General features: G+C 38.0%; 1 protein-coding gene across 1 annotated transcript in view; it reads right to left on the bottom strand.

Moving 5' to 3' along the window:
• bbs9 (Bardet-Biedl syndrome 9) overlaps positions 1–21,147 on the bottom strand; it is a 168,944-nt gene that overhangs the window by 91,632 nt on the left and 56,165 nt on the right. The window contains exons 16-20 of the mRNA XM_007900881.2: positions 15,230–15,244; positions 7,648–7,788; positions 6,403–6,498; positions 3,454–3,626; positions 2,851–3,003 (exon numbers count right to left, since the gene is read on the bottom strand). Coding sequence (XP_007899072.2) covers positions 2,851–3,003; positions 3,454–3,626; positions 6,403–6,498; positions 7,648–7,788; positions 15,230–15,244 — 578 coding nt within the window. The remainder of the gene's footprint in view (positions 1–2,850; positions 3,004–3,453; positions 3,627–6,402; positions 6,499–7,647; positions 7,789–15,229; positions 15,245–21,147) is intronic.

The raw sequence follows: 21,147 nt of genomic DNA, 5'->3' as shown, positions 1-21,147 counted from the left end.
CCTTTTTTCTAAGTCAAGTTCATTGATATGTATGGAAAAAAGGAGAGGCCCCTGCATTGGCCCCTACCTTCCTCCAACTGAAAAAAACAATGTTTTAATTTCTGCTTTCGATCCTTCAACTACCTTTCTATCCAAATCACATTTCCCCCTATTCCATGTGCCCTCGGATTCTCTACCAGTTTTCCATGCGTCACCTTATCAAATGCTTTTTGGAAATCCAAATACACAACATTGCCTTGATCTACATTTTCAGTTACTTCTACAAAGAACTCTTTTCGTCAAACAAGATCACAAATCCATGTTGTCTATCCCTGATCTCATTGCCTCCAAATGTTTATCCACATCTGACATAAAGCTAAATGGCCTGTAGTTCCCTCACTTATACTTGGCGCTTTTCTTGAACACAGGCACCACATTTGCCACCCTACCAACCATCAAAGACGTTTGGAAAATTATCAACAGTGCCTCAACTATCTCCAACTTCTCTTTACAATCTGGAATGCATGCCACCAGGCCCTTGTGATTTCTTGATTTTTAGTTCTCCTAATTTTTATAGTAATTTCCTTTTTGATCCCAAGTACCTTTTCCTTGTTTCCTTTTTTTTAAGTTCTATTGTGAGTATCCATATCTTCAGTGAAAACTGAAGCAATATTAATTAAATAGCTCTGCCAACCCCTCCTTTTGCACCATGGCTTTTGTTCCAAAATGGCCAAACCCCTCCTTTACTTCTAATATGTTTATAGTTCCTTTAATATTGTCCAATAGTTTTGTCTCATGTTCTCTCTTAGACTTCCTAAATTCCCTTTTTCCTACTTTCTATGCCTTTGATAGATTTTGTATTTTCTGCTGTATTAACAGACATGCATTTTGCATAAGCTTCCTTCGTGTCCCTTATTATCTTCCTGGTTTTGTTTTGTTGCTTTTAAAGATTAGTTAAATTGTTTCCTTTCTGGTTTGCTAACATCACTGTAATGCCTGAAAAGTGTGCACAACTGACAATTAGTACATAAATTATTCAAACTCCATATCTAATTACCTGTTGAGTGGGATTCAATTTAATTTAATTTAATTCATGTTAAAGGCTCTAATTATTGACTGCAAGGTGAATTTCACCCTTGATATTGCAGAGATGGGGGAGTAAATGCCCAACAACCTAGCCTATGAATACACAAGTGTTATTCTAAAACAGAAACCTCAAGTTAATTTACAGACTCAGTTATTGTGGTTTATAATCTTTTTCTAGATCCACTACAACCATAATGCTTCAGAAATACAGCATTCATTGGGAAGTCTCAGGAAGTACACTTCCTCAGCAGCCTTATTCCTGTTTCTAAGTAATAACAGCAAATGAAAGATGGCACCTTGTGCATGTATGATGTATTCATATCAATGGCTTCACTTTTGATTGGATAAAGAACATGCCTTTACAGTAGTAAAAAAGGCCTGCTTCCACTTACAAAATGATGGTTAGAGTCAGGAGGAGGAAAGAAGCTAAGTGGAAGATGTTACATTTCAGTTTAAAGATAGAATTGCTTAGAATTAGATTTATTTTAGTTTTAAAGCAAAAAGGAGGATCGGACAGAAAATTGGAAGATAAAGAGCAGAGTTACATTGCAAAATTACATTTGTAAAGCGCCTTTCACGTCAAGAGGACATCCCAAGGCGCTGGACAGTCAGGGATTTGGACCTGAGAGGGTGGGGTGGGGGGGTTGGGATCAGGGAGGGTGGAGAGTAGCGAGGGTAGGAAGATGGCCACAGGCGCGGTTGAAGAGGAGGGTCTTGAGACGTGCCTTGAAGGAGGGCAGGGAGGGAGCAAGGTGAAGGGAGGCTGAAGGCCCGACCGTCGATGTTGGATGGGCCAGATGGGGGAACGTGAAACAGGCCAGAGCCTGCTAAGTTGAAGGAGTGGACAGGTTGATATGGGGTTAGCAGGTCACGGAGGTAGGAAGGGGTAAGGCCATGGAGGGCCTTGAAGACAAAGCAGTGAAGTGTTTCACTTTTTAGAAAAAGCTAAACTTGTGTATTATCTGTTGATCCTCAAGTTTTATACTTGAGGATTAATCTTTAATAAAACTAGTGGGGCATGAGCTGAGAACTTAGGAAACTGTCTGTGCCACAGAAACAAATATTGCTGTATCTGCCAGTAGTCTAAGTTCTAACTACTACCTGTAGTTTCTCTATATTTTCTCTTGTTTGAATGCAATATCTCATTTGTTTTCTCCCTTCTTCCCAAAACCATTTTTATTTTTATTACTCTATGCGCAAATTTTCATTTACAATCCGAGTAATAATATTCAATCAAAGAAAAATATCTCTCTGCTTGTTAAAATGTATTTGAAAAATTAAGTATCATTTTGTGAATTATCTCTTGCTATCATGAAATACATTTTAACCCATTAATGCTTCAAATACCCTGTCAGTAATTTGATAAATATATCTATATAGGTAAATGTATCTAAACAGGTAAATAACTCACAACAGCATTGTATGAAGACCAAAGAATGAACCAGTACATTGTTGTTTTAAACGTTTGTTAATTTTCTACTTTATAGATGGTCTTGCATCAAAGATCTAATGCAAACTGAACCCAAAATGAACTAGCATTGACTGAGCTAGTGCTGAAACAAAACACATTGATGTGGGATGTCGGTGTTTTTAATAAATACATTAAAAAGCCTCAAGACTACTTCATGTTTTAAAATGACAACATACATCATATCCACATTATATGCAGCAAAAGCAATGACACAAGCAAGTATATCTTGTAAACGTAACATTCAAGCAGCTGGTAACTATAGTTTTCAACAGATATTACACTTTCTTTTACATAGCTTTTTAAGGCACACTAACCTGCCGATAAGTTCCATCCAACAATGTGTCCAGATTACGTAGAGGAGTGGGAGTTTTGTCCTTGAAATGGGTTAAAAGTCGCCGTTGGATAGCTCTGAACTGTACAGCCCTTTCTGAAAGAAGCTCTTTGTACTTCTCAGCATTTAGGCGCAACTGCAAAAACAATATAAGAGATCTCATCAACTTCTCTGCTGTAAAGAAATAAAAACTGTTTTCATGTACAATAATGCCCATTGAGACAATTGAAATCTATAATCATAGAAATTACAATGCAAAAGGAACCATTGGGCCCATCGAGTCTGCACTGGCTTTCAGAGTAAGCTGTACGTTCAATACCACTGTGCTATCCCATTCCCATAACCCTTCAAGCCTCCCACATTCATAAACCTGTCTACATTCCTCGTGAAATCCACAATAGACTGTGCTTACACTACCTTACTTGGTAGGGCATTGCATATCCCAACAATTTTTTGTGTGAAACAAAATGCTCCTATGTTCTCCTTTCACTCTTCTTGTAACTGTCTTATATCTAGGTCCTTAAGTCACTGATTATGTTTGGACTACATAAGTAATGCGAAAATTTATGTAAGAAAAAGACAAGACCTCAAAATGTTTATCGATGAGTTCAAAATACTCCAGCAGGGGAATGGGCCCAGGGAATTTGCACATAAAGTCTTGGGTTCCTTGGCTGGCAAAATTCTCTTGTAAACGCTGGACAATTTCTTTCGTTATCAGCCAGAGGTCTTCAAACTGGTCACATTGAACTCTGTAACGACCTGAGAAATGGATTTAAAAAAATGTTTCTGGTATTCATTTTGAAAGTAAAGTGTATTGAACATCAGAGGATTTTCAAAAATCCAAATTATTTTAGTTCAGTGCTAGTCATTCATTTAATATCAATTCTGACAACTCATGTCCACTGTCACATCTTAAAGAAACATTTCCATGAACTTAATCTTTTAGTCATATCCATTAGACACACATTTTCAAACCTTCCTCCAAGCTGGGTACTGCAATCAAACCCATCACAAGCTGAGCATTTCACCATATACAACACTGTTTACTGTTCAGTGATTTATCTCAAGTATTTTTCTATACTTTGAAATCCCACTGTGTTTCTGTTTGTTGCAGCACAATATTTTCAACCACAATTATTTGATGACTCTTATGAACATAAATATTTTAATTAAGATGAGCCATTGTCAGATTAGATTGAATCAACAAACATTTAAGCCTGAAAAAAAAGCTTAAACTATGGATTTAAACCATCTTGCTATTGCAAACACTGTCTGGTAAGTGTCAAGCTGCTTATCCAGCTTGGACCAATACAGCTGTTAGGTTGTGGCTTGCACGGTTACGGAAACCGAGTGGGAGGAATCCCTTGCGACTGGTTTGCACCTGACATCCTGTCAACATGTCAGGTTGGTTGGTTGGTCATCAGAGATACCTTGAAATACTGGAGAGTTGTCTGACTAAAGAACCAGACTACCAAGAGCCCCACAGAGGAGCATCATGATTACAATATTCCATTGCTATTCACATCTCCTTGGAGCCAGCTCGGCCAAAAGTCTTTAATGAAGTGGACTTTAACTTTGTTAGTTTGGAGAAGCAAGGCCCACATTTGGACTTGCAGAACGAGGCATGTGGCTGTTAGTTAGCAGAATACCACCTTTACTTGCAATTTCTTTGGTTAAAAAAATCCTGCTCACCAAAGTCCAATACAAGTTTAATCTTACTGACTGGGTTTCATGGATGTTGCTATTGAAATTGATATCAGGGAAAGGGTAAAGGACCTTCAAAACATGCAGTCAACATTTAATGTGATAAATAATGAATGCATCAATATTTATATTTACTCTATTATAGTTTCTACCTTGTGCATTTAATCTCTTTAACTGCAACTTCTACAGTGTTTTGTTCTGCCTGCAAATGATAATGAAGCATGTGCCCTTGAGTTCTCAATTTTAAATCTCTCAGATTTCTAAAACCTGTATATTAAGATCCTAAAAAGGAAGGGAGTTTCTCAGTCATTTGACCAACATTCTTCCAGATTAATTCGTAATTAATGTTGTGGCTCTTTGTGAGTCTTCACTGTGCCCAAAATGGCTGCCTCAATTGACTACAAAAAGTCTATACTTGTAAAGAATTCCTTTGAAGCGTTATGAGACACTGACATTACATGTACAATACAGACAAGCATATATTTATATATTATTCTTACATGTAATTAAGTTAACCTTATGTAACAAGATGCAGGTCTATTGTTTTTTGTACTGCAGAAATGATCTGTGGAAGAACTAGGTTTTAGTTAACATGAAACAACAGTATTTAGAGCTCAGTTAAACATTAGCGAAAAAATGCTGGATGAAAATATATAAAATATACTGATTTCAAGGAAATTGCATTGCCTAATGGTTATTATGGCAGGAAGGTGGACAACTTCCAATGGAATTATTTCAAACAACTGCATGACATTAGGTTAATAGCCAATATTAGGTTTTAAATATTTTGTTTCCAAAAAGGATTCCAAGATTTGTAATTGTGCCTCATTTTCTTCAAAAGTTCATACACAAAACTGAATGTGATTTGTTAATGCAGCATTGGACACACCATGCATGTTCAAGGGAGTTTAATGTGCAGATGGGGCCATTTTATAAAAGATTTGATTTTTGGTGTTCCATGAACAAACCATTTGTTAGCATTTTTAACATCCTCAATAATATAAATGAGCAACATTACAAGCCTCGACAAATACTTAACATAATCAAGTGTCCAGCTTCTTCCTGACCCATCTCGAAAAGAACATTCTTTCTTGATTACAGGAACACATTATAACATGCTTTGATCCATTTATAACAGTTCACACCATGGATCCCAGCATACTGGAAGTGCAAAACCCTCTTTGACTGATTGCTTAGCTTCCAGAGTATAGTGTGCATTGACCGGTGTCCCAGCAATCCCTGAAAACGATCATGAGAGCAGCTTCTCGTTTCCTGAATTCTACATGCATGCACCATGCATGGAGAATTCAGGGAAAGTGATACCAGTAGCAACCCGATGACCTGGAAGCACTAAATGGTGGCCATTTTTATAATTTTATAATTTTATAACATTTTATAACTTAATGCACCTTGGAACGTTCCAGCACCTTGGGATGTCCTCTCGATGTGAAAGGCACTATATAAATGTAATCTGTTGTTGTTGTGACACAAACTGTATGTGCACAAACTGCTTGGGTCTGTAACATTACCCCAAAACAGAATCTTATCCCCAAAGTGAGACATTGTTCTGGTATTTTATCTTGTTGTAGATGGGATGTAGCAGTTTATCCCAATGAAAATGAAATTGCTGAATGAAGTTGGAAATTTAGTTCCAAATTGCTCTAATAGCAATTTCCCCTCTGGAACCCAATTTACGAAGAAAGTTTGTTTCCTTTTTTTATTAAAAAGAGGTGAACTCATTTATTACTTATTACTTATTAGCTATACTATATTTAAAAGGGTCATTGATAGTTACACTGGTTAGTTTTGTTGAACAGAAACCCATACTCACGTGATGTTTTGGAAGCTAGAACTGTAGTTGTTGCACCCGAGAATAATTTTAATCCCAAAACATTGATCTGGTCATCATCTGATTGTCCAAGGAAATCTAAAAGCATTTTTAAAAAATCAAAACAAAAGCAAACACACAGGAATAACAATTTTCACTTATTTGAGACTTTTTGCATAGGGAGAACATCTCAATGAGCTTTTCAAAGACTGAGCGGGAGCACGAGCTGGGAAGGATATGGAGGGGTAGAAGCAAAGTTAATGGTGGGGGAAGGCATGAAGCAGGCCAGATTTGGCAGAGGTGGGAGTAGTTGGAGATTAGGGTCACAGTAGATTGCTGAGGTAAGATGGGGCAAGGTCACAAAGGCATTAAAGTTGAGCACTTTTGTAGAGCCTGGTGCAGAGGTGATATAAAGTACTGGATGGTCTGGAACTTGTGGAGGGTGGAGCAGAGGATGCAGGCAAGTGGGGGACTGGAAGGGCAGCGAGCAGGGCATTGTATTAGTATTGCTTGTAAAAACCAAGTTAATAGTGATCTTTTTTGCCTGTTACAAACTATCTAGGCAGGGCGAAACCTTGAGCAAATTTCTTTACTGCACACGCCTGATAATAATCCCTCAAAAGAAAAAATAATTAAATAATAATTTGGTCACTCAATCCACAATTGTTTGTGGGACACTGCTGTGCGCAATTGGCTACCGCAGTTTACCCACAAATATACAGTCAATTCACTTTACAATTTATTCTGTGAAGCGCTTTGAGACTTTCAAATACGTGAAAAGCGCTGTATCAAATGCAAGGATTATTACCTAATAAATGAGCATCACACAGTCAGAAAATATTCAAATACATCTAATTACTGCTCAACCTATGCCTGTTGTAAACTAGTTTTTTATATAACATTAGCTTAGAAATAAAAATATTTCTCAAAGATCTTGTAAACATTTTATGCTAGTAATTCATGCAATAACTTATTTAGTAAATTTGTCAAATCTTACAGGAACTGAAAATTGTGATTAAATAGATAATAACAATGTTTAGCGATTTTTAAAAAAAATTGCTGTACTGAATTAAAAATTGAGAATGCTGCAGAAATGCACAACAAAGTATCTATGTTCCAGTTCAGTAATATAGCTCTAACTATATGTTGATGTATCTCCACTAATCGACAGTTGCCCAGTTATAAATTAAAATACGTCATGTAGCATTCTTGGAATTGCTGAAGTACCGTATTGTGAAAAAATCTTACCTGGAAAGAGTGCCAAAAGATTTACAGGAGGTTTGTTTGTTTCAATTGTTATTTTATTAGTCGCATTCTTAGATGGTTGGCTCTGTTGGCAAACTAACTTCAGGGGCAAACTAAATTTACAGTGCGCGATTCGAGGAATACCTGAAACACAAGATTAATTACTTTTAAACTTCTGGATACAACTTCAGTTGTTTTATATTCTTCTTTCAAATAGCGTCAGTTGTAACATTGTTTTCCAACTTCCAAATGCAAGAACTGGAAACAACAGACCGGTGTTTCTGTAGACCTAGTACTCAAGAGTTAAGAACAGCTAACCCACACAATAATTCATTGCATGTGTTAAAACATATTTACAATACATAAAAATAAACATTTAATTAGTCACCTTAAGATATGAGGCCCAACATGATTTGTTTCAGTGAAGTAATTCCACAAATTCCTTCTAATATAGCAGTAAGGAATCAAAGCAGTTCAGAGATGAAATTGTATGTGTAGCACATCTACTTAATGAAATGTGTAAATCATTCATATCTGTCTTGAAGCTTTGCATCTCTCTCAGGCAGATTTCTAAATTACAGTATCTTTCTTACAATTTTGTCTACTTGGTGAAAATATACAGTGACACACAACGAAAGATGTGAAACCAAAATGGGATTCAATACAACCTTTTCAATCTTTTTCAAAATTCAAAAATGGTGATTTCATCCAGGGATCCATAAAGATGCTGATATCGCTGATGATATTTGCTTGGTTTAATGACATTTTTTTTTAAAAAATCTGCATCATCTAGTCAAGAGACATATTATAAAAATCAATGTTGAATAATTTTGCAATGGGATGAGTTGTGATGAGCCATGGAGCTCAAGTATCAAAGCTACAAAGTATCTTAAACATCGGGTTGGAAAAATGTACCTCAGGATATAAATGGTGTTCATCAGGAAATCACAAACGAGTACCTCAGACATAAGACAAGGTTGGATCAGAGAGGACACAATGTACTTGGAGTATGGGGCGGAGAGAAAGAGGTAAGATATACTTTATTTTCTGAGATGCTTCATGCAGTGCGAGGCACCATTTATGCATATCCATACGTTTAATGATGTCAATCCTAATTGCTTGAAACGATTCACATTCTAAAAATGACTCTGTAAAGGACTAAGGTCGAACTTGCGCTTGAAGGACAATTGCAAATAGCCAAAAATTTATAGTAAGTAACCTAAACAAGCATATGTGGAAAAGCAAAATCACTTATACAAAATTCAACCATTTGTTTCATGTGAAACTTACTTGCTTCCACGCACATCATGTTTGTGCCTGGCCAAAAATCCTCCAATTAAATTAGTTATTCACCTCATGGCCGACTGTGAGTATTTTGTTTTTTGCAAAATGGCTGCCCTGCCTTCATAAAACAGACACCCAATTTGACAGGAATTACCTATAAAGCACTCAGAGATGTTTTGATATCACACACAGGAGAGGGGCGTGGGAAGCAAGCTGGATGTTCCTGGAGCTGAACTAGCCCCAAGGTAAAATGCTTGACAATGATTTAAGAATCAAGTCAACTCTATGTGACACTGTCAGCATTCCAGTTCATGAGCCATGTGGGTATACAGTACAGCAATAACAACCCAGCAAGTCTGGCTCATCAGTAGGACATGGAGGCACCAGATGCAGGGATTCTTCCCACTCAACTCCTATTAACCCTGCAGGCCAAAGCCCTAATGGGGAGGGTGGTCCTAGATGGCCAAGCAGTGGGAAGATTGCCAAACTCTCGGTCTGGTTTTGATACTCTTAAGCCCAGTGATGGTTTCCTCATGCGTCCAAAACAAATTTGTATACTAACGAACTGCACAACAATTCTGTAGCCACTTTAGGTCAAATGGATTTTTTTCTCACTTCCTCTCAAATGTATCTGGAATCAAATCAATGAATTTCTTCCTATTTTCTTTTGAGTACTTAAACATTTATGTACAGTTACTTTTGAACAAACGTCAGAAACAGCTTTGATCTGCTAGTTTGACCAAAGGCCAATTAAACTGTCTAATCTCACTAATGATGATGAAAGTTGCTTATTTCCTGTGTCACTGGATTGCTAATATCTATTGAGGCCTTTGGTGCAATCCAAATTTACCTAGCATCTCATCATAGCTAAACCCTTCATCCTAAGTATTAATCTGGTGAATTATTGCTTGTCTCTCTCCAAGACAAGTATAAGATTCCTATGATAGGGTTCCCAAAACTCACACCAATGTTTTATATCTCGAAATACTTCACAGGATTTATTGTTAAGTGTACTGGCTATGTAGTTTGCAGGCAAATGTGTCAGCCAATTGGCATACAGCAATTTTCCACAAACATGAAGTGAACGACTAATTTTATATGGAGGGCAGGGAGATTCTCCCTTCTTTTTTTGGATAGTATTATGGAATCTAGCATTCACCATTGAGGGAGACAAGACTCAATTGAACATCTTATCTAGAGGATGGTGTTTATGATAATGCAGAGCTTCTCTAGTACCCCACTGAAGTATCAGCCTAGACTATGAGCTCAAAGTCCAAAAGTGGGGTTTGAATCTCCCCAGCCTTTTTGACTCAGAGCGCTTCCAACTGAGCCAGCCGTCACTAGTTCCTCCACCTCTGATCAACCCCCTCGTCTCTGCTAATCTGCTGTGCTTAATTTCTGATGTCTCCCCGTCTTCTAAAATGCAAGGGTTAATATTATTTGTCTTTGTCCTCGTACTAACTGTTGCCGATTATTTCGCCCCCAAATATACAGTCAATTCACTTTACGGTATATTCTGTGAAGCACTTTGAGACGTGCATTGTTGCTGATACTTGCTATTTTTATGTGTTATGCCCATCCTCCTAGCTAGCCTGCTTTAGTTTTTTAAATATTTTCAATTTTCTAACCTTCACCACATATGGAACCAATGAGGTTTCAAACTCTAAGATATCAAATATACATCATCATTGCATTTAAACACTTGAAGTGAACATGTAAAGCACACAACCTTTTTTTAATTTACGATGTTTAAACAAAATCAAATGCATTACTGTCTTTAGTAATTTATGAAAAACATAGCTGCAGGGAAGCCAAAACATCAAACTTGAGTCAAAATTGAATAATTATCAAAGTAATTATAGAACTAATAATGGTGATGTTAAAAGTGAGCTAAAGATGTATATTTTAGCTATAACACATAATGTCATTTGCTCAAAGGTCAATGCCTCAGCACATCCTCAGATTCAAAACAAGTACAAGTGTACATCAATGGAGCAAGATTACCCAAACAGCTGTTGTTTTTTTTAATATTCAACTGAAGTTCAACCTCTGCATAGAAATAGGAATTCAGTTACCACATAGACAAATTTAATTTAAACAATAAGGAAACATTGTGAGTTTGGTTATCAGCTGTCTATCATAAACACATTATTTAACAAATGCCATCAAGTAGCGAAAATCTGCAGACACTTATACTGTAACTATAGGCTTACCAAAGAACTTTCAAAGTCAGTAATTACAGGTGGAATGTGATCACGTGGTTGTTTAGGTGGCTGACCAAAGGTAAACACGACCTTGCAAAATGTAAGAACATGACTGTCAGTTTTCCTGTGCAATTCTTCGCTTCTCTTAGTTGAGGTATAGATATCAAAAACTAGATGTGGAACACACAAGTTGAATATATCCTGAAGGGTGCTGCCAAACAAATCTTCACCCAAAGAATCATGGTTTGGCGTCCCCCTTAATGTTTCAAAATCTATGCATCAGTTATCCACTCCATACTTGAACAGTTGCCAAGAATGTTATTTCAGGCTCCCCTGACAATTCACCAAAGACAGTGAACATGTCTAAAGTCAACCCATGCGTAGAACATGCCCTACGGTATCTTATGATGTAACCCTTGCTGCTTTATAGAGTTGAGTCTTATAATTAGGAGGACAAAACTAAGAAAAACTGGAAAGAAATTAAAACTCAGGATGCAGAATACATCATACAGTACTCTGAAGAAAGTATCTCCGTTTCCATTAAAGCACAATTTTCTGTTTGGTGGTGGTCCCACAGACGGACTACTTACGAATAATCCAATAATACTAGTGTTTGAATTTGATTAAGCTCCTCGCCTTATCATATTATCAAAACGTCTCAAGGCACTTCACAGGGTTTTACTGTGAAGTGTAGTGACTTTGTATTTGTAGGTGAATGCAAGAATATTTCTTCCTAAATACTTGCGTCGACAAATTCCATTACCTTTTTGCGTCTCATTCAACCAAAACCATAATTCTAAAGATTACACATCATAATTCACAAGTAATTTCATTGAAACCTGTATTGAATTGTTTTCTTTGGGTTTGACTCCTTCTTTCCAATTTTACCAGAGTTTCCAGGTGGTTGATACCTGACGCAAATGACCAATAAATATGAGTCTCGACATTGAATGCTGGAAGTGGCTGATTTTCGACTCTTTAATCTCCACAGAGTGCTTTAGTACATTGAAATTTACTTCCACTTACCATTTTTTGTAACCGGTCTGCCTAATTTATGTAAAAATAGTAAGAAAACTATTTGTTAATTCGGATTAATCTTTCAACTTTATAAAAATTGCATCAGTGTAAGGAAGCATTGAATGAAATATACCTCAAACTGTCAAACAATGTGTGAAATTATATATTTTCCCCCTCCCCTCCAAACATTTCTTCTCAGAAACAGAATGAAATGGAAACCCAGGTCGGTAACACAAACCTGGTTGCCAACATTTGTTAATCCTTTCCTGTTTTGTCTGCTTAGGCACGCTACTACACTAAGTTGCTTCATTCAACCAATGCTCTCAACATCCCGGCAATCACACAAAAAAAACAGCCTGTGGGATAGCATACATAACAATCTTTCAAATAGTCACATCACAACCGCACATCTGAAAAAGCATTAGCATAGTGTACATTTCACCTGGACCTGGAAAAGGGTCAGACAATGAAACTGAAGGATCCATAAGTTGACAAAAAGGATATAACCTCAGATATTGCTACCTCCTACATTTCATTTATAAATTTACATTTTCTGTTTTCTGCAGAGGTTGCATGACAAGGTATTCAACAGCTAAGAGCTTATTACTATTTCAATTGGGGAAAAGAAACACAGGCTGCCATTTGCGTCACAAAGCTTCTTAAAGGGAAAATAGGAAGGAAACTCCAACAGAGGACTCCTGCATGCCTATTGGTGTTCAAAACAGCACATTCAGAGAGCTGAAATGAGGCCACCTTCTTGGTCATTGCTGTTTGTGAGACCTTGCCTTGCTATACCTAAAATGGGTGCTGTATTTTTGTACAATTACAGTCATCACATTCGACCGCAACCTGTGAATCACTTCGAAATATTTAAACATTAGAAGCAGTATATCAAATGCAACAATTATTGTACAACAATGTGGCCCAAAGAGATCTGAAAATACTGCTGGTTGCTCATAAATAATGAGTCTGAAAAAGCATCTCAAGGTGTCTTTTGCAGGAAAAAATTACATTTGTATATATTTAGATATTTGGGGAGGATACGTTTGCAGGGCTATGGGGCGAGAGTGGGGGAGTGGGATTGAACTGAATAGCTCTTTTCAAAGAGCCGTCACAGACACAATGGGCTGAATGGCCTTCTTCTGTGCTGTATAATTCTATGATATCGCTTTTCACGTTAGGAGGACGTCCCAAGGAGCAGGACACTCAGTGATTTGGACCCAAGCAGTGAGTCTAAATCCGTTGACCACTCTATCCTCCTTCATCGCCACTCCTCTAACCTCAACCTTCATGCTTCTGTCCTTGAATGGTTCAGATCCTACCTTCCACACTGTTGCCACTTTGTCTCATCAAACAGCTTCGCCTCCAGTCCCCCCACCATCTCGTGCGGCCTTCCTTGGGGCTCTGTCTTTGGTCCTCTCTTCAACTTGTACATGCTACCTCTTGGTGACATCATCCGCAGACATGGGGTCAACTTTGACATGTAGATGACACCCAACTCTATCTCTCTGCCTCCATCCTCGAATCCAGGACCACTGCTGTCCTGACAGAATGTCTGTCAGACATCAAGTCCTGGATGAGAGCTAACTGTTGAATGTCAACAAGACCGAGGTTCTACAGATTGGCTCCCGTGAATGCCTCCACACCTCAGGCACTGACAAGGACGCACACTCCACCTCACTGAGCCAGTCCAGAACCTTGGCGTCTTATTTGACCCTCAACTGTCCTTTCTACTCCACATCAGTGTCATGACCCGCTCTGCCTTTCCCCACCTCCGCAACATCGTCGACTCTGTCACTGCCTCACCCTTCAGGCTGCCGACACCCTCACCCACGCATTCATCACATCTCAGCTCAACCACACAAACTCCCTGCTTCTTGGCTTTCCTAACTATTCCCTCCACAAGCTGCAGATCATCCAGAACTCTGCAGCTCATGTCCTCTCCCGCACCAGGCTCCGTGACCCTACCACTCCCACCCTTACCCGGCTCCACATCCTCTAAGAGGATCGAGTTCAAAATCCTCGTCCTCGCCTTCAGCCACCTCCTACCCTCCTTGTTCTCCACCCTCCCTGATTCCAACCCCCACCAATCGGGGCCAAATCCCTGACTGTCCAACACCTTGGGATGTCCTCCAGACGTGAAAGGCGCTATACAAGTATAATTCAATATTGTATTGTATCAGGAGTGGTGGATGGCAGGGAGGATAGGGGTGGGAGAGTGGTTGAAGGTGCCTTGAAGAGAAAGGTCTTGAGCTATGCCTTGAAGAAGTCAAGGGAGGGAACGAGGCGAAGGGACTGTGGGATGCAATTCCAAAGGTTTGAGACAGAGAGGCTGAAGGCCTGACCGCCAATGGTGGGGCAGGCTGGACGGGGGACGTGGAGCAGGCCTGCTGAGCGGAGGGAGTTGACAGGTCAATATGATGTTTTCAGAGAGATCAACAAGGATTTTCCTGCCTACGCTGCAATTTATGTCCAGAGACTTCTTTAGGGATTTTTATAATTTTTGCAGCAATTTTCCTGTTCAGACACTTTAATCAACACCATTATACAAAAATGTGGCCTCATCAACTATCTCACCCTATGATAATCTAGTTGAATTGTTGGCCAAGATGCCACCCCTTTTTTTAAAAAATAGCATTACAATGAAGGTCAGAAAGCCATTTTTCCCCATAGGTATGAATCCCTGCACTCCATATTTCATTGAACAATCAGCATAATTGACGAACTATGCAAATAGAAGAAATACCATGACTGAAAATTTTGAGATTTACAAAAAAAAGGAATAATATTGAAAGGCAAAATCCAGAAGGAGTTTTATTCAGTCAGACAATAAATCTTTGCAAACATCAAATATATTTTAAGAGGTACTCCCAATTGTTGCATGCATATAAAAATGAATAAACGAGTAGACTACAAGAGATTTATTTAAATAATATAAAATATATAATAAATTTAAGCCAAAAGTGTTAATGTTTAAAATCTCCTATACTTCTCCGTCTCCATTTCTGAAACAAAATACAAAGCTTTGATACAAAGGGCTAAACGATTGCTAATATGTATGAATGACTGCTAAAACGTACCTGCGGGGTTTTGCTCTAAATTCCAAAAGAAAGCATAAAGAAAAAGAAATCTGTTAGTCATTTTTTTATTTTAATTGCTCACTCCTTTAATAGATATCTAAACATCATCTTTCCTTACTATTTATACCACCTTTAAACCCTTTAGATGTTTCAACATCTAACACAGTCAAACTAAAGCGTATGTAGCATTTCAACGTATGAACAATTGCTAAAATGGTCGGTAATAAATTCCTTCCATTCAGCATTAACTCCATGGAGAGATTTTCACACAATTATCCCACAAGATGTAGGTTTCTAGAATATTATATTTGTGGGACATCTGGTGGAAAGACGAGCAGGTTTAATGGCATGTTTAACCGGACAATAATTTAAAGTGAAGATAATGGATCATACTAGCAAACTTTCCATGTTCGTCCACCAACACGAGCACAATGTATATTTGCTTGGTGTGCCAACTCACATCACATTGGATTAGAATGGGTCATTCTTTAAAAAAAACCTAATATGTTCTAGCTTACAAGCTCTGGATTTACCATCTGGTCTGCAAATTACTAACAAAGAAATTTACTTTCTTTAACTGTACACTTTCAAAATGATAAATTACAGCAAGATCCAACTAAATATTAATACTTCTGAGTTGACATTCTAGGAATCTAAGAATGACAGAACAGAAACAGCCCACATAGACCATCAAGTCTACCCTGAAGTGTTTCCTTTATTAATCAACTAATCTAATCCCACTCTCCTGCTGTACCCATTAATATTCCACCTGTTCAAGAATTGAATTTCTTTACTAAATAATTGATGTCCTCTGCAGATAATTCCATATTCTAACCACCTCTGCGTAAGGAAATATTTTCTAATCACCTTAATTCTTTTTGTAATCATCAAATGTGGTTCACTCATATAAACTTGCCCTCATCAAAGGCAAATAATTCCTCCCCTCTCCCCCCGTGCTGAAGGAGCTGGCCATTGCTAGATATAATTCCATATTTGCCAGCCCCTTCTTAAGTAAAAGCTTAGAGAGTGCACATTAATTCATGTGCACAAAAACATGTAGAATTCACATTTATTTTGACAGCAGTAATTAACAATAATAATGATAAATTCTTGCATTTGGTATAGTGCCTTTCACATCGTTAGGATGTCAAAGAGCTTCATTGGATTTTCCTGTTAAGTGAAAAGTGACTGTATTTCTAGGAAACACAACAGTTAATTTGTGCACTGCAGTGTTCTACAAATAACCTTAAAATGAATGACCAAGTTTATTTGAAGGATTGGCCAGGACACCAGGAGAAATTCCCTTCTCATTTTCTAATACTGCAGTGGAATCTTTAATGTCCACTTGAACAGGCTAATGGAGCCTTGGTTTAACCCCCAGCACTGCAATGTAGTGGTAAGCTAGACTATGTGAGTTCAAGTGTTGACGTGAAGCTTGAACCAACAATCTTCTGTTTCAGAGGCGAGAATGCTACCAACTGTGCCAGGCTGACACCAATGTATAGCACTAAGGACATCCAAAGAAATAACAGCTATTATATTTAGCCTGGTGTATCAGCACAGTAAGCAAGTGAACTGCTCTGATTCCCATTAAGGAGATTTCAAATATCAATTATCCACAGTGACTGAAAAACACAAGGCACTAATGACATGGATGCCTAAGGCTACTTAAGAAAATTATTGGGATTCCAGGTTTTTCTTTTAATTGTGTAATAGAATGTCAAAAATAAGTTATTAATAACTGAGATTGATGTTTGCTCTGTATTAGCCTAAAGCATTACAAATTACACCCTTCTGGTAATCTGATGTTAAAATGTTAGACATGTGTTCTGAACTTTTTTGTGAGGTATTGAACCAGTAAGATACCTCTGTTAAGCACTGCAATAGAAAACTCTACATAAAGTTGAATTATTTATTTTGCTCCACTGGTTTGATGATTTCAATGTTTTATTTTATAGTTCTTGCTGATGCTTTATAACACTACCAGTTTATTTAATTGTTGTATTCAATGTGTTAATCATTCCAATACTCAACCAAGCCACAAGTGTCAACACAGCAGAGAAAGCTGTAGCACAACAATGCTAAGGATTCAGATCACTTTTTGAAACTAAGGTTCAGGATTAATAATGAAAAGATTAGCCATTACTTGTTGAAGAATTATAATGTTTATTAATGCTAATGGTAAGATAAACTAAAAGATTAAGAAAACCTGCAAGCATTTCAACCTAAAAGTAATGACTAAATGTACTCAAACCCAGTTGAAACACATTGTGAATTCCTCTTCCCTTCATTTCCTCCCACCTCTCTCCCCCCACCCCATGCCCAAAACTAACATTACCCTTGCTTAGCCAGCTACAAAAAGGACGTATGTGTCAGCTAATTACAGTTGGATTCTTATAAAGCCTTACATCATGACAATGCTATTCCTTGATGACAAAGTAAAGAGTCCTCTACAGACAACTGAAGCAGTGGAAGTCATACAACTGCTCTCATACCTCCATTGGTTAAGTTATGTTGGTTAGTAATTTTGGTCTTCAGCTACTCAGAAATTCCAGTGCTGTGCCCAACAATCATCCTAATTAATTTCTCATTCACCATCATGGATTTGTGTGGGACACTGCTGCCAAACAATGATTGAAACAGCTGCCTACAAAAAGTCACGCTTGACAGTTATTATTTGTATAGAGAGCTTCAAGATATTTTCACAATGACAAGACAATATAAAAATGTATGTTCTTTATTGTTTGTTTAATTATCAAATCTAACTATAAAATGTTTGTTGCAGCCCAAGTATTACCCCATTCCCAAGTTGCTGGTCAGTTCTGGTGGCGTGCTAAACACTCAACCTAATGTAGCATCTGCTCTCATACTCTGCTTCACATTTGCTAAGAAAAAGTTGCTGATTACTTCTGTGAAACATCTTGTATATTCACTTCTCCCTCTGGCTGTCCCTGGTCTGACTACTTTACTTCCCTCGTGATTATCATATTACAGTTTCCTGTGGCTTCTTTTACTTGCCCAAGCAACTTTCTATCTGCTTGCTCAGCTTGTATTTCATCACGTCCAGGCTAGACTATGTCAACTCTCTGATCACCAGACTTCCCTTTTCTTCCCTTCACAAGATACAGACCAACCAGAACTCTGCAGTTTGTGTTGTCTCCCGCACTAAGCTCCACAAAGCCCATCAACTACGTCCTCGCCTGACTCCACTGCCTTCTCATCCCTAGAGGATTAAGTTCAATATTCTCATTCCCACTTTTAAATTCTTGCACGATCTTACTCCACCCTACCTCTGCAATCTTATTAAACTCTAGCAACTCACTCACACCCCCTGCTCAGCAAACATTGACCTGCTTCACATCCCCTGCCCAGTCCACTCGACCATCGGCAGTTGGGCTCTAAGCCTATCTACCCCAGTTTCTGCAACTCCATCCCAGAGTTACTTCACCTAATTTCTTCCCTTGCCTCCTTCAAGATTCATCTGAAGACCTTCCTCTTTGACCGTACCTTCGGTTATCTTACCTCCTCTGTAACCCCTTTGGTCCCCACAACTCCCAAATCCAACTCCCAGCTTGGGTGCAAATCCTTGACTGTCCAGTACTTTGGGCCATCCTCTCATAATAAAAAGCGCTATATAAATACAATTTGTTGTTATGGTGGTGGTGGAGGTCGCTTCAGGCTGCCAATTACTATTTTGTTGCGTTTATTGCTAAGTTTTATCAAGATTACTTCAGCAATTTCTCTCTCCAGTTATATTCCCCCCTCCTAACAGCTACAATGTCTTCCTTGAACAATAATCTCACCAAGCTTCATAAATCTAACTTGCAAAATTCTTATACCTCCACCTCATGGCCATCTTGCACTTTCAGGTATGACTCTTTGATCCTACCCAATAAAGTCAGTGTTTTCTTTCGATGGCTGCAGGTGGCTCTAATTCAAGAAGTTTATTTGCAGTGTTCTTTGCATCAGTATGAAAACATTTGATCTTATTCTTCAACATATTATTCCTTCTCTCATTTTAGTTTTTGTTGATTACATTTCCCCTTTATCCTCAAATGCAACATTTTCCCTCCTGATCACCTCCAGACCTCAGCTCATTCTTACTTTCTAAAAAATTCCCTCCAACTGCTTTATTTATATTTTGAACAATAGTTTTGCTCCCAATCTAATTATGTGCAGCCCATTTTTCCTGTAAAAGTTCCTTCTGATTGAAAAAGCACAAGTTATTTATACATTTCACTCCCTCCTGCACCCACCAATCCCTAATTCAAATCATTAAGGTCAATTATTCAGCTCATTCGTTCCATGTTTTAGACAATTCTGAAAGAAAACCAGATACCATAACCTTTGCATCCTTTGACTTAGTTCTGCACCATAACCAACCCAATACTGTGAATGTCTTTATTTTGTTTCTCAGAACTCCAGTCAATTATATAGCATGACACTGTATTAACCAGGTAGTCTGAGTCTATAAACGCATTCTCCAGGTTAAAATGATGCACGTTAAAAAAAAATGGCTGCTTTGTGGATCATCTGGTCACTGTTGACATCGCCTCCTGTGCATAGTATATAACATGCAGGAACTGAAGTCAGCTGTGGCTTGCTGGAGGTGGGTGAACCACAGGATCTGCAATTCACCCGTGCTGTAAGCAGATCCATGCTCAACCAAGGCGACTCATAATTAAGTTGCCCTATATTGTTATCCCACATGCTATACTGTACCATAACTGAATTGATTCTTTCCCCCCTTGTTATCTTTTCAGTGGTGTTTCTAAATCTCTCAATTTGCCCTGGAAAATAAGTAATGGAAGCAGATGACGTAAAACTGTGGAGAACAAAACCAATTTTAAATTTTAAATAAAAATATTTAAAAGTTCATCAAAAAATTCTAGTATAAACAGAACATTGTATGAAGAATATTTCATCAAGGGGCTAATGCAAAGCTGAAACGCCCTTGAGTTATCAGATCAGATTATAGTATTCTTCAATTCTAAGTCTCAGTAATCACAGACTAATGTGCAAACATGAAATACAAATGTGATATCTGGTCATGTAAGAATCCTTTACATATTTATTTCACCAAGCATCTGCTGCCCTCTGTCAGAAGAAATACAATCACATCAACAATTATTTTAAAACAAATGGATACCATGGACAAGTTCTTAAGAATTGAATTAAATATTTTTGAAAATTATTCTACCTTTAATTATCCATGATGCAGAATTAGTTCACTCATTCTATAACAGTCATGCGATCATAAAATTACTGCAGCTTTCAATCCTACTGACATGATTAACTGATCCATAATGTTCACAGAAGGCACATTTTATTTTCCTGGTCCCAAATAATTGTTATTAACACACTAAAATGTATCTCTCTACATTTAATATATTATAGTTTTTGTACATACTGTACTATGCACAAGATATAACGTGAGCTTTTTCTCCTCTTTAAAAATCACTGCTCACATTATGCAACTCCTACTTCCTGGAATATAAAACACCTGTGGTGAAAATATACACACCACAACTTCCTGGCCATCACTTCCAATGGCCTCATAACTGCTATATCCAGCAGCTTAGGAAGCCTGGATATACTTCCGGACATCACAGCTCGTATGTGTGTTAGCCTTGGGACAGTTTTAACACCGTCCAGCTTGTGGGCATCCAGTGCAAGAGCTCTGGAATCAATATTTCTCCTTTGAGGTGACACCAGATGTTCTTTATCCATTCAACCACAAGGTCTCCACTCATCCATTCTTGTGTTCTCCTCCCCAATGACACTGGTGGGTAGTTTTTAAAGTGGGGGCTGGGTTCAGTTTTAAAAAAAATCCTGTTAAGTAATGCAATGCCAGCTCTGCTGGCAAGGTCTGTATGTTCCCCTGATGATCCACACACATGTTTTAAGGTATATCAAAC

This window comes from Callorhinchus milii, unplaced genomic scaffold (genome assembly GCF_018977255.1).
Source record: "Callorhinchus milii isolate IMCB2004 unplaced genomic scaffold, IMCB_Cmil_1.0 Scaffold2, whole genome shotgun sequence".
Taxonomy (NCBI): Eukaryota; Metazoa; Chordata; class Chondrichthyes; order Chimaeriformes; family Callorhinchidae; genus Callorhinchus; species Callorhinchus milii.
Note: the sequence above shows the minus strand (reverse complement) of the source record. Positions and strands in the feature narration are given on the sequence as shown.